This window comes from Balaenoptera musculus, chromosome 20, assembly GCF_009873245.2.
Source record: "Balaenoptera musculus isolate JJ_BM4_2016_0621 chromosome 20, mBalMus1.pri.v3, whole genome shotgun sequence".
NCBI lineage: Eukaryota > Metazoa > Chordata > Mammalia > Artiodactyla > Balaenopteridae > Balaenoptera > Balaenoptera musculus.
The window spans coordinates 10845765-10860161 of record NC_045804.1 but is presented as its reverse complement, the minus strand read 5'-3'; the positions used below and the strand labels follow the sequence as shown (position 1 = coordinate 10860161).

The following is a 14397-nucleotide window of genomic DNA, read 5'->3' as shown; positions in this document are numbered from 1 at the left end:
AAAGCTCGGGGTTCCCAAAAAAACTGTGGTGCACGTGCCTGGTTCTGGGACGGTAGAATGAGCTGGGGCCTCCTGCGAGGTGTGTTAGCAGCAGATGTTTTGTGGGAGGAAAACGATCCTTGTTTGCGTGTGTCTGGCTCGTGTTTAAGATGGCATTGCCTTGTCCCAACTCTGTGTTGATTGGGCTTTGAGGGCAAAGCAGATGAACCGGTTTCTCCCAGCCACATGGCAGGTGACCAGAGCTCAGGGCATTTTGCTCCTGAGCAGTGTGACAATGACAAGGCCAGGGGAAGACTGTGGACTTTGCCCCATGACACGTCCCCCTAAGGATGCAGTGGCCCCACTCCCTACCTGCCTCCCCCTAGCTGCTGCAAACAGCTGTCACAGTGGGCGTGGGCTGCGACCCTCAGGTGTGTAGGAACTGCCAGCTTGTGAGCTGCTAGGACCGCACCTGTCCTGCTGACCCAGGGCGGCCCCGAGGCAGGCACACAGTACAGAACAGTGAACGGGAGAAGTCTGGGCAGGGCGTTTTCTGCTATTGGCTCCAGGCTGCCCTGTTTCTTTGGTCTCACTAGGAAGGTTCAAGAGACGTTTGCACCTTTGCTCTATTTGTTTTCCCACTTGGGAATTGATGGAGCCTCCAGCACAGGAGCCACGGCTCTGGCACTGGTCTGTGTGCAGCTTTTCTCTGTCCTGTCCTGCTGCTCCCTCAGAGACACGGAGGCCAGGTCTCCCCTCTGCAGGGTCCAGGCCTGGGTAGTGGCTCTGAATGGGGGTTTGATGGTCAGTGGAGATAGAAAGCCCACCCTACCACAGGTGTAGTGTGGTCGGCAGAAGAACAGTCCCCACAGATGTCGCTTCCTAGTTCTGGGAACCTGTGAGTGTATTAGGTCACGTGGCAATGGGGATTAAGGTCGCAGATGGAATTAAGGTTGACAATCTGGTGACTCTGAGGTGGGGAGATTGTCCTGGATTATCCAGTGGGACCATGTCATCCCAGGGTCCTTGAAAGTGGAAGAGGGGGCCCAGAGTCAGCGTCAGAGTGATGCCCTATGAGAAAGACTCCACTCACATAGCTGGCTTTGAAGGAGGAGGAAGGGGCCGTGAGCCAAGGGATCTGGGCGGGTTCCAGAAGCTGGAAAAGGCAGGAAGACAGATTGTCCCCTGGAGCCTTAGGAAGGAACACAGCCCTGCTGACACCTGAGTTTAGCCCAGTGAGACCTGGGTTGACTTCTGGCCTCCGGAATTGCCAGATAATACACCGTTGTTTTAAGTCCCTATTTTTGTGGTGACTTGTTACGGCAGCCATGGGAAACCAATACACTCGAGATAGAAGTGCTTTGTGAAGGAAGTGGGAGGGGAGACTTGTGTCTTTTCTAAATGGTGTCATTTCTTCGTCCGTGTTTTGCTCATTTCTGGCTTTTGGTGACTTTGCCTGTCTGTCTAGAAGGACTCTCTTTCCCTGGATATAAATCACCAAATCTTGGGGGATGAATTTTGGGTAATAGATGCCTTAACTTCATCCCTGGAAACATTAGCTAGAGGAGAGCCCCACCCCTCACTGCCTCTGGGCCAAGTGTCAGTGGCCAAGTGGCCCCTAGGGGGAGGGAGGAGGGAACGTGTGTGGTTAACAGCAGGCCTGCCGCTGCCCGCTGGCTCCAACCCAGCAGCAGGGCCAGTTCTGAACAGGGCTATGAAAGAAGAAATCTGCTACCCTTCCCAGCCCCACCTACTTCTCCAGGGGCTACTGCCGTTTCTGACATCTTTTTTCTGCAACCACCCCAAAACCCCCCTCCTCCTGGAAGCAAACTTGAGCTACCTTCATCGCCAGTGTAACTTACTGCTGCAAGCAACAGAGCACCAAGAATAGTTCTCAAAGGTGTTCTAATTCTTAAAGACTTGCAGGTTAATAGGAAAGAATGACTCCCTAGTCAGGGAGTTTCTGCAGAGAGTCTTTTGTTTTATGAGGGTGTGTGTTTTTTCTGAGGGGAGGCCAAGTTGATCTTTCCTTTGAATTACACAATAGCCTATTTTGCAAAAATGTCAGTGGTCGCTGACAGCTCAGAGCAGCACAAAATTCAACTTGTAATCAGGTATCGATCAGAGATGGTTAAAAGCCAGCACTGGCATTTTTATTTTATACCTTTTAAAATCATTGCCCTTTTTTTTTGTACACCCAAGCTAATACACATTCCAGATCTTGGCCTGACTCCATCTCTGTATTCCTTGTGCCAACTGCCAGGTTGGCATCGCTCTCCTTTCCATCAACAAAAACGTAGCATTTGGAACTCTACTGAAAATGGCATTCTGGTAGGCCCTTCATAAAAGGATCTTCTCAGAGATGTCTTGGACTCAGGAACTTATAATCTAAAATCAACAATATTGATGAGGACATAAAACCATTTTAAAGTAATGATATTAAGGGAACGCAGTCGAGGAGAATGAGGTTTTTTTAATCATTGTCATTGATCTACCTGGAGCTGTTTCTTGATCCACCTTCATCTCTCAGAATTTGGGGAGAGGATTTATAATATTGGTACAAAGTGCTTTGAGCATCTCGAGCTGCTATTTTGATTTCAATTAACTCTAAGTCCTTACTAGAGATGTGAAAAGTCAGACGGCTGTTTCTGGCTATAGGCTTCACTGGTTTTGTGTGTTTTAGGATCTCTGCTGTTGGCATTTAAAGATTGTGCTATGTACCCTGGTCCCCTACTCTATCTGGGTAATACGGAGAATAAGTCTGGCCCGTAGAAAGGCCCCAGACCTGTGAAGGGGACCTGGGTGTTCTGCTCGCTCTGGGTTCTGTACCCGGCAGCCTTTCTGGAGCACAGTTTTCTGGTCTCCCAGGGAGGTGGGGATCTTTGTTCCCTGCAGGACACCGGGTCCCTAAGGTAATGGGTGTAAACTGCTTTGCACATCGGCTCAAGAACTATTCAAGGTCGTGCGTCTTATGGATTCAAGGACATTAGGAAGATCTCCCATCAGGTTGTTTGGTCTTTGCCAGGCCCTGGCATTGCTGCTGGCAGCCTGCTGTCAGTGCGGGGGCCAGAGCTCCCTTTGTTGCCGGCCTCGAGCTCCCTGTCCTTTTCCTTGCCTCCATCCACACGATTCCACCTCAGCCTGGCCTCTTTGGGTGCAAGCTTCCTGGTCCCAAACGTCTTTTTAAAAAATTAATATATTTTATTTTTCAGGACAGTTTTAGGTTTACCAGAAAATGAGCAGGGGGTACGGAGAGTCCATATACCCTCTCCAAGTTCCACTATTATTATTTTTTCATTGTGGTAAAGTACACACGGCAGATTTTGAATATTGACCACTTTGAAGTGCACAGTTCTACAGCATTACATGCATTCTCACCCTTGCGCGGCCATCACCCCCATCCATTCCCAGGACTCTTCCGTCCTCTCCACCTGGGCCTGCTCCTCTGGCTGGGAGCTTTCCCTGTGCACCTGCTCCTGCTTCTCCTGGTGGCGTCTTCCAGACAGCCCCTGTCATCCCAGCCTGCAGTGCAGGCGCCAGGCCCTTGATTAGCTCTGCCTCCCTCCCTACCAGTCTCCCCTCCGTTTTATGTGCCCCTGGGAGGCATCAGCCCTCCTCTGTGCCTGGACATCACCCTCTTCCTTGGCCTGAGCCCCAGCCCTGACATCCTTTAAGGATCTCCTCCACTGTTTCCCTCAGAGCCCTGCCCCTTATGTAGTGCTCCCCAGAAACCTTCCAGCTGTGCCTCCTGCGGGCTGTGATGTGGACCCTCATGTGAAGCAGTCACATGCCCCCCACAGAGCCCATGAGTGCCCTGGAGGAGACAGGGTGCCCCTCCCAGGCTGCCCCTGTGTCTCTGGCCCCACCCCCTGCCCTGCCCCCAGCCTGTTAAATCCTGTGGGAGCGCCCAGTTAGGACATAGCCTCAGGGTCAGGAGAGGGGGGCACATGTGCAGAGGGAGCCCACGGGAGCCTGCAGGTGGGGCATGAAAGCAGGGTTGGGTGGAGGAGGGGCCTGGGGCCCCAAGGCCAAGACCTTTCCCCTCTAAGGCAAACTGTTGAAGCCCGAGAGCCAGCCAGCAGGGGGGCTGGGAGAGGGATGCAATTTGGGCTCTGCAGGGGATGCAGCTGGTCAGGGAAGTGAGGGAAGCAGGTGCTGGGGGCAGGCCCTCCTCGTCCCTACCCTACTCCACCGAATCCCCTCCCCAGCCCTCCCCAGCCCTCCCCCAGCCTCTGACCTTCTTCCTCTCTGCCCAAGCTACTGCCCATCGGAAGCCCAGACCTGCGCTCTGCTCTGGACGCAGCTTCAGCAGGGCAGTGGTCAGCACACAGGGAACAATCCCAGCAGTGGGCAGTGAAGGTCCAGGACGGCTAGACCTTAGAAATCTAGGAGGATGACTTAAATGATAGTATAGAGGGGCCCGTTGCTTCCCAAGAAGGGTTTTGGTCAGGTGGATCTAGAGACCCTAGGGGAGCTGGGTGCTGTCTCTGCACGTCTGTGGCTTATCTGTGAAGAAGGAGCCCCATGACTCTGACCGTTAACCTTCCCACCGTCCCGGGTTCGTAGGGACACCCCTGAAGGACAGGCAGGTACACAGAGAGCTGCCCTGGGCCAGACCACGATTAGTCAAGTCTCGTTGCCAGAGCAGTGGGCACTGAAGCCCAGGGGCCTCCCCTCGGGGTGTCTCTGCAGGCGGTTCTCCAGTCCACGCCGCTGGACACGGAGCTGCACGTGCCTCTCCTCCGGGTGACACGTGGGCTGGAGCCGTGTTTATTAACCCAGTGACAGATAGGCCCTGGGCTGCCAGTGAGGAGAGGGCTTCTGCAGTCTTGGATCCACCCAACACCCACCCCTTAATCCTGTTTAACATCCAACTGGTGACAAACCAGGGGATGCAGAGGGGGGTGGCCCTGGGCAGCCACTGACGTGTCATTAATGTGTGCTGATAAAGCACAGCCTGAGCGTCAGAGGGGCTGGTCTACCTTCTGTCAGAGCCCAATTCTCCACCTTCCTCTGGGGGTGGAGGGGAGCAGTAGGTGAATGGTTCCCCATCTCAAATGGGGATGGTGTCACCTGGGCGCCCCTCTCCCCCAGACCTGCTGGGTCAGAGTGTAGGGACTTGCCCAATGAGTTTCTTAAAGCCCCCTGGTTTGGAGAAGCACTGCATCAGATGACCTTAGGGCCTCCGGGCACCAGTGCTGTTTCCGTCGAGCTGTGGTTTTTAGCAGGCCCTGCTTGATGTGGGGCAACTGCACCCCAAGGGCATTGTCCTGGGCTTTGGGCAGGGAGGGCCTCCATTCTTATCTGGGAGGTAGCCTGGCAGCAACTGTGCTCTTCGGGATTCTTTTCCTTCCCTCTCTTCTGACAGGGTGGGGGGTAAACTCAGATTTATATTCACCAGCTGGAGGACTCGGATAGAACTGCCAAATTAGGACGCTGCCAACTCAGATGGTGGGAGCCGAATAGAAATTCACACTGAGCAGGGAACCCAGCCTCTGCTGACTCGCAGGTCGTCGCCTTCCCCACGGTGGTCAGCCACAGGACGCGAGCTGTGATGGTGGAGCTGGGGGCCGTGTTGGGGGGGACTGTGGTCCCACGTGGTAAAGAGGACGACAGGTGATCGTCGCTCCCCACCTGGACGGAGGTGAGGGGCCTCTGGCAGGACCCGCTGGGTGTGAGGCATTCTGGACCCACGGGCCTTGCATTGTAAATAGCAACAAGGCATCTCTTTAAACAGACGCAAAATAAGGCAGTAAGGGGGATTCGAGGGGAAAGTACTGCAGGGGTTGGGGATGCAGGCAGGGAGGGTGTGTTTGGAGAGCTTGCTCTAGGCTCCTTCCTTTGGCCCAAATGAGGAAGCTGTGGCCGGTGGGGCCCTGGAACGGCTGGGGCCTGAGGAGGGCAGCTCTGGCTGGGCTCAGTCACCATCTCAGCTGCCGATGAGCAGAGCCCGGTTTACAGTACAAGCCGGCCTGTAATGAGAGTGGTTCTCACTGGAGCATGTTGGTAGTGTGAGAACCATGTGTGTCCATCACGTGTGCAACGTGGTAGAAGACGAGAGGGTGCAGACCAGTGCACGGACCAGGCCACACAGGTCTCTGGGTCATTGCTAAGGGCCCCCTCCTTTTAAGTTTCCCGTAAGATTTTACATGACACGCACCCCACCTTTATTAAGCTATATTGATGTCCCTATTTTTATCAAGTAACAGTACACAGTAAAAACAGGAAATAGCAATAAAAACAACATAAACACTCATTCAATGAGCTGGTGAATAGTTAACATGTGCGGCCTTTTCAGGTAAATGTATACTTTGAATTAGGCTTTTTGAAATATCAAAAGTAGTTAATTGAAAATGGACATCATAAGAAAAATAGATGAAAATATAAGCCAGTGATGATTGGATCTTTGGCTTGAGATGAATGATATAAAGTGTAAAAGTGATAAAAAGTAATCACTAAGGAAAAGTTATCATCAATTTGCCTAGAAGTTTAAAACCTCTGTATTTCAAAATGAGTAATACAGTTAAAAGGCAAATAACAAATTAGGAAAAACATACATGCAGCAACTATAGCAAAGGATTAAGATCTTTGCTATATAAAGAGTTCTTTCATATCAATAAGAATTCTGACACCCCAGCAGGAAAATTGGCAAAGTAAACCAACAGACAATTCACAGGAAGAACACAAATGTTTAATAAACATAGGACAACCTGCTCAAGTGAACTGATTATCAGAAAACCATTTTCCAATGACCAAATTAGCAAAGATTCAAATCCCTAAAAACTATGGTACCTTTTTGGAAATCTATTGGACATTATGTCAGGGGTCCAGTTTTTCCTCCTAAGGAAATAGGAATCCCAGAAATTGTCCTAAGGAAATAGTGAGGATACAGGTACAGATTTATGTATAAAATGTAAAGTTTATTATTTAAGTAGCCACTATTTGGAAACCAAATATCTAATGATGGTGGCTGGCTCAAGAATGGTGCATCCTTGTTTTATATTTATAGCTATCAAGATGGAGGGTTGACATTTTGAATTTTTAAATTAGTTAATAATGTGGTGTATTAGTATTCTGTGGCTGCCATAAAAAGTACCACAAACTGGGTGGCTTAAGCAACAGAAATTAATTTTCTCACAGTGTTGGAGGCTGGAAACCTGAGATCTTGGTGTTGAAGGGTTGGTTCCTTCTGAGGCCTCTCTTCTTGGCTTGTAGATGGCTGTCTTCATGTTCACATTGCATTCTCCTTGTACACCAGTGTCCAAACTCCCTCTTTGTAAAGGATACCAGTCACTGGATTAGGGCCCACCCTAATGACCTAATTCTGACTTGATTGCATCTGTATAGAAGCTACTTTCAAATAAGGTTGAATTATGAGGTGTGGGGGTGAGAACTTTAACATATGAATTTGGGGAGGACACATTTCAACCTATAACACATGGGAAAATATATGTATGTTATAACTGAAAGAAAGGTATGGTATAATTCCAGTGGGTGGTTTTGTTTTGTTAAGATAGACACGGAAGATAGTAGAAAATACACAGATTATTTTTGGATGGTGCGAGTTAAGGGACACGTATTCTTTATACTTCTCTGAACACGTTTCATAATCTAAAAAAAGAAAAAGCTTTTAAAAAACAGGTCAAGGATTCTCCACATCTAGTTTGACAGAGAGCAGAGGTCGGGAACCAGTTTTAATTGAGATGAAATAGGCTCACAAAGGGACAAATACATTGAAAAAATAAATGAGCATTGTCTGAAGAGAGTAAATATTCGTGGCTAACGTTTAACAGACGGGCTGGACCTACCCAGAGGCACGTTGTCTCCCGCACCGAACAACCTGGGGGTGGAACTGGGGGGTTGTCCTCGCTCACCCAGCTTGCAGGGGCAGGGGTAGGAGCCAGAATTCCACGCACACAGGACAAAGGTCTCATGTTCAGGTGTGTCCGCTCACTGGCTGACTTGGGGTGTGCGGCCCCTGTTTTCTCGTTTGCAAAACTGCGCTTCTAGCATGTACCTTCCAGAGCTGCAGTGGGGTTTCACAGCCGATGTGGGGAAAATGCTATATTGTGAACACTTGTATTTTGGAATCTCCTTCAGAGCTTCCGGAACATTCTTTTGATTATCCTCAATGGTGGCAAACCGTCTTAGCTTAAAGATGGTGTGGTTTTTGGACTCAGCTGAGCGTTGTTTGCAGCACATTCTGGAGGTTAGGGCGATTAAACTAAGTAATACCATTTGAGGCTCAGAAGGAGGTGGGGCTCCAGACCTGCCCCAGCCTCACCCAGCAGGAGGCCACGGGCCCCAGGAGGCCACTAAGCACCTGGAAGGTGGCTAGTGTGAACTGAGGTATGCTTAAGTGCAAAATGTACACCAGATTCTGGAGATTTAAAGAATGTAAAATAGCTCATGAGTAATTTTTCCATACTGATTACAGGCTGAAATGATACTATTGGGGATATAGTGGCTTAACTAAAAATATACTGTTAAAATGAATTTCCCTCATTTCTTTTTTACTTTTTAAAAATGCGGCTACTAGGAAACTTAAAATTGCATATGAGGCTCTCATTGTATGTCTTCTAGGCAGTGCTGATCTGGAGAAGGGAATTCTTTTTCTTGTATGGCTCATTAACTGATCTAGTAATTCTGGAATGATTCTTGAATTCTAAAAATATTCCGGACAATGGAATGAAGTCATCATTAGAATAAAAGAATATAGCTTTACCAGATGATTAATTGGAAAGAAAACACATATTTTGATGTGTAGGTTCCAGTGTGATTTATTTTAAGTTTCGAACATTGGTTGTCAAGCGTCGTAATGTGCCTTGTGTGTTCAGACAGCACTCAGTGGTTAAGACGGTGAGAGATGCCCCCTCGACCTGGGGAGGCCACAAGGCTCCCCCAGAGCTGGGCCCGGAGGAGGATTTGGGTAGTGAGGAGCAGCCCTGCCCCGAGTATCCAGAAAGTGGTCTGAGCCGGGGGTCGGCCACGTATTGCCCGTGGACCAAATCTAGCCTTCTTCCTGTTTTATACAGTGCGCGAGCTAAGGATGGTTATTATGTTTTTAAATGGGTGAAAAAACTAGAAGAGTTTTCTTGTGTAACGTCAGAATTATATGGAATTGGCTTGAGTATCTATTTAATAAAGTCTCGCGGGACCACAGGCATACCTGCCCACGTACTGTCTGCTTTCACACAACAGGGCAGAATTGAGTAGTCTCCACAGTGACCGTTGGGCCCACAGAGGCAAAAATATTTCCTGTCTGGCCCTTTACAGAACCAGCTTGCCGTCCCCTGGACCAAGGGGTCAACTTGATTCTGCAGCCCACATTGAAAGTGGTGTCTCAGGCATGGGGGATGCCTGAGAAGGGGTGGATTCGGGGCCCTGGATATGGCCGAGAATGGAGGGGCTTCTGTGGCTCAGGGCTGAGGAGGCGAGGACCCCAGCTGGGCCTGAGTCTCCAGGGCTAGTGATTTTCAAGGTCATCCTGACGTTGGGAACCTCAGCAATGAGAGAGAAGAGAGTGATGGGTTTTTCTGGGTAAAGACGCAGGAATGGGAAGGGTGACTCTTGGGCCTGCAGGGAGCTGTTAGAAGGATGCTGTGTTTGGGAGAGTTAGTTGCCGTGGAGGCAACTGGAAATATGCAAAGAGACGGGAGATCAGACCAAGGGGGCACAGAGGGACACCCAGAGAGCCATAAGGGCCTGAGGATCCAGCCTTGAGCTGCCTGGTCCCAGGACATTGAAGGAAATTAGCACTGAGACAACCGCTACCCCGCTGAGCCAGCTGGACCCCCAGCCCCCGCCCTCTGCCCCAAGAACCCGTCCAAGCACTGGACACAGAAAGAACTCCATTTAGGGAACATCCTAAATCAGCCCTGGATTTAGGGGTAAATGTACAAAGTGTAGAGGGTGCAAAGAACAATATAATTTAGCCTGAGAACCCCCTCCAGTTGATTATTCAAAAAAGTTTTACTGTGGTAAAACATACATGACATAGGGAATTCCCTGGCAGTCCAGTGGTTAGGACTCCACGCTCTCATTGCCGAGGGCGCGGGTTCAATCCCTGGTTGGGGAACTAAGATCTCGCAAGCTGCGTGGCGTGGCCAAAAAAAAAAAGAGGGACTTCCCTGGTGGTCCAGTGGTTAAGAATCCGTCTTCCAATGCAGGGGACTCAGGTCCGATCCCTGGTCGGGGAACTAAGATCTCACATGCCTCGAGGCAAATCAGCCTGAGCGCCACAACTACTGAGCTCGCATGACTCAACGAGAGAGCCCACGTGCCACAAGCTACAGAGTCCATGCACTCTGGAGCCCACGCACCACAACTAGAAAGAGAAAACCCACACGCCACAACTAGAGAGAAGCCTGCGTGCTGCAACAAAAGATCCCGTGTGCTGCAACTAAGACCCGACACAGCCAAAAATAAAGAAATGGAGGGAGGGAGGGAGGGGGAGGGGAGGGGAGGGAGGGAGGGAGAGAGAGAGAGAGAGAGAAAGAGAAAGAAAGAAAGAAAGAAAGAAAGAAAGAAAGAAAGAAAGAAAGAAAGAAAGAAAGAAGAAAGAAAGAAAGAAAGAAAGAAAGAAAGAAAGAAAGAAAGAAAGACCACTAAAAATAACCACAAAAAAAATGACATAAAATTTACTCTCTTAACCATTTTTAACTGCACAGTTCAGTGGCATTAGGGACATTTGGGTACACTGTTGTGCAGCCATCACCACCATCCATTTCCAGAACTTCTTCATCTTCCCAAACAGTAACTCTCCCCATTAAACACTAACTCCCCAGCCCCTGCCCAGCCCCGGGCACCTACCCTTCTATTCTCTGTCTCCATCAGTTTGACTATACCAGGTACCTCATATAAGTGGAATCATACAATATTTGTCCTTCTGTGACAGGCTGGTTTCACTGAGCATGTCCTCAAGGTCCATCCATGTTGTAGCAGGTGTCAGAATTTCCCTCCTTCTTAAGGCTGAATAATATCCCATCGTATGGACAGACTGCATTTGGTCTATCCATTCCCAGTCAATAATTTTATCATACCGGCTTCAAGTCTTTTTTTTTCTTTCTGAGAGCTTGAGTTGCAGCCCCTCTGCGACGCTCCCATCCCAGCCACCCCACCCCACGAGCCTGGCCTGCACCCTGCCCAGCATGGCCTGAAGTCTCGGACATCCATGATCTCTGACCAGGAAATAGCTTTACACACATCTCTTCATTGACACAGGCGACATCATGCCTGTGGTCATCCTACTCCCAGCTTGGTGGGCGGCCGTCATGAGCCCCACTGACGGGAACGTCTGGTTGGTTCACATAGCTGCCTGGGCTTTTGTTTCATTTTTGCTGGAATTAAAATTGCTTTTTGCCAGTGTGTCGGGTGTTGGGTTTTCATTTCATGTTCTCAGTCCTTCTGTTTCCACTTCTGTGAATCGCCTGCTTTTTCTGTTGGGATATTGCTCCTTTTTTGCAGGGAGTCTTTAGGAATTCTGTATATATTTTGGATCTGATCCTTTGGTTTCTAGTTTATTTTTTTAAAGAATGAGTTGTATGTTAACTTGGGTCCTTCACCTATCACTTGTGACCCCTTCCCAGCTGAGGCAGCCAGCGTGTGTTGGGACGTCAGGCTGGGCTTTGGGATGATGAGGACACACAGGGCAGGTGAGGTGGAGAAGGCTGGGAAAGGTGGGAAGGACGAAGGAGAACCGGGATGTTCCCTGGGAAGCACCGCAGATGGCTGAGAATCTCAGGAAGGAAGGGACACGGGGTGAACTCTGTGTCCTGGAGGTTTTGAAATTGCTGCCGTGGGAACAGATTCCTCTAGACCAGTTCTCTCTCTCTCTCTTTTTTTCTTTGGGCCACGCTGCGCGGCTTGTGGGATCTGAATTCCCCGACTTGGGATTGAACCTGGGCCCATGGCAGTGAAAGCGCCAAGTCCTAACCACTAGACACCAGGGAATTCCCTAGACCAGTTCCTAACAGGGTGATTTTGCCCCCTGGGGACATTTGCAATGCCTGGAGACAGTTTTGGTTGTCACAGTGGAAAGGGGTGCTAGTGGAATCTGGTGGGTGGAGGCCAGGAATGCTGCAAAACACCCTACAATGGACAGGACAGCCGCCACCACCAAGAAGGACTCAGCCCCAAGTGTCCGTAGCGCCACTGTTGAGAACGCAGCTCACCCTCCGTACGGCCTTGTGCTAGCAGGACCCCTTCTGTGGTTCCACAGCTTCTGTTTCCAGCCTACTGGTGTGGGGTAGGATGCTGCCCCAGGGATACCCAGTCCAAGTTCATGACCTTGGCCATGCCTTTTCTCTCTCTTCCTCCCCCAGGCAGGTCTGGTAGAGCCCCGCCTGGGCCCAAGTGTGCAGAGGATGGAAACACTCCCCCGGCAATGTCTCTGGGCCGCCTCCTTCGCCGAGCCTCCTCCAAAGCCTCGGACCTCTTGACCCTCACCCCCGGTGGCAGCGGTGGGCCCCCTTCCGTCCTGGATGGGGAGATCATCTACTCCAAGAACAATGTCTGCGTGCACCCGCCAGAAGGGCTGCAGGGGCTGGGGGAGCACCACCCAGGTAAGCCCAGAGTGGGGTCACAGGCCTGGGGTCACATGCTGGGAGAGGAAGGCTTGGGGTCACAGACCTGGGAGGGGAGGGCTGTGGGGTCACAGGCCTGGGGAGAGCTGGCTGATCTCTCTAAAGTTAGCAAGCTCCTGCGTCACTTCCCCATTTGCCCCAATTTCCCCATCTGGGAAGCAGGCCAGTGACCTTTGACTCATGGAGGGTAGGCAGGACGGTTTAAGGGGAATTAGCCTGAATTTGCAAGTAGAAGAGGGCATTTGAGCACTACAGGGCTTCTGGGAGCAGGGAACCCCCTGCTCACGGGGAGGGAAGCCAGAAGGGAAGCAGGGCATCCTCTTCTGCAGGAACCTGCCCAGTGAGACGCTTTCCGCCAGGCCCCCTTGAGCGTGTGCAGGAACATAGCCCTCAGGTCAGTCTTGGTGGTTTCGTCCCTTCCTGCAGTCCTGAGTGTGGGGTGAGGACTGAGTGGGGCATGAAACAGGCCTAGGAATCTGGGGACGTGGAAATCTTTGATCCTGCGCACCCTCTGTGCTTAAAACCTCTGTTTTGAGATTGGGGAAGAAAATTCTTAGACTCTGCAGGGATGGAGATGGAGGAGGGTCCTTTCCTGACCCTCCACATGGGAGCCCGGAGTTACCCTGAGCTATTCCCGGGACACTCCAGCCCGTGGCTCTCCTTAGTCCCAGGAGTGGGAAACTTTTCCTGTAGTGGCGGTGACTTTGCTATCTTTAGCCACAGAGAAAGAAACTACATTTTTTCCAGGGCTCCAGTTGTATTCTGAGCCCCAAAACGGCAAGCTTCCTTGTGCACTAAGGGAGTGGGCACAGATTCTCTTTGCAGGAGTGTCACTGACTGTGACTGTCCTGAGGCAGGGGGCCTGGGGGTGTTAGACCTGGTTATGGCAGCCCGGCACTCACACCTGAGTCCCTCAGCCCTGCTGCTCTGAGGAAACATCAAAAAGATGGGTTAGTGATACTAGAGGCCTGTGTGGTCCTTTGTCATTTGCGCAAATGACTTGCAACAGACAAATGTATCGCTTTATGTAATTTGCACAACAACCTCATGAGAGTGGCTGGAGCCTGGGCAGGCCTGTCTCTCGGACAAGGAGGCTGGTGCTCAGGGGTGCTCCCCAATGCCAGCCTGGGGTGAAGGTGGGGTGAAGGCAGGCCCTGGGCTCGTCCTGTGGCCTCCCTAGGCTGCCGAAAGGTGCTTCTGTATCCCCAGTCCCAGTGTACCTGCAGCCTGGCTGCAGCCCACCTGAGTCCAGACAGAGGTCCCACATCAGATGTCAATACATTTAAAATTCTGAATTATAATCAGATCTGGGCACTTTAATGCATGCAAATTATGTGTCAACAAAATACTGAATAAATAAATTAATAAAAAAGACAAGTTTAAATTATACTAATGAACTCTTTGAAAAGTATTCTGTCCTCCTGCCTTGATAAGCATATCTTTACAGTCACCCGGACAGTTAGGTGCAGACTTAGAATCACCAGACCCTCCAGGTTCCAAAGTAGGAAAGCCGGCTTCTGGCCCCAGCTCTTTCCTGCACTACAGGGGCCCCGGGTGTTCTCCTGGGGACACCAAAGCCCCATCCACGGCCCCCACATACAGCTCAGGTGGGAAGCCCCGAGCAGGCCCTGGAAGCAGACTCTGAACTGTGAGGGCAGGGGATTCCAGGGTCCTGGTCCCTGGAGTGTGCTCTAGAAGGGGGTACAGGCTCTGGGTGGCATGTCACCTTGACCCTGTGGACGCCTGACCATGCGCCCAACTCCGAGGACTTGGGGTGCCAGGTACAGAGGTTCTAGCCCTGGGTCTGAGGGTGTTACATTTACATTTACATTTG

General features: G+C 50.7%; 1 protein-coding gene across 4 annotated transcripts in view; it reads left to right on the top strand.

Moving 5' to 3' along the window:
- Positions 1-14397, top strand: part of TBC1D16 (TBC1 domain family member 16) — an 83915-nt gene that overhangs the window by 4178 nt on the left and 65340 nt on the right. For all 4 annotated transcript variants that reach the window (XM_036838042.1, XM_036838039.1, XM_036838040.1 and 1 more), the window contains exon 2: positions 12303-12542. In XM_036838042.1, coding sequence (XP_036693937.1) covers positions 12365-12542 — 178 coding nt within the window. In that variant the 5' untranslated portion in view covers positions 12303-12364. The remainder of the gene's footprint in view (positions 1-12302; positions 12543-14397) is intronic.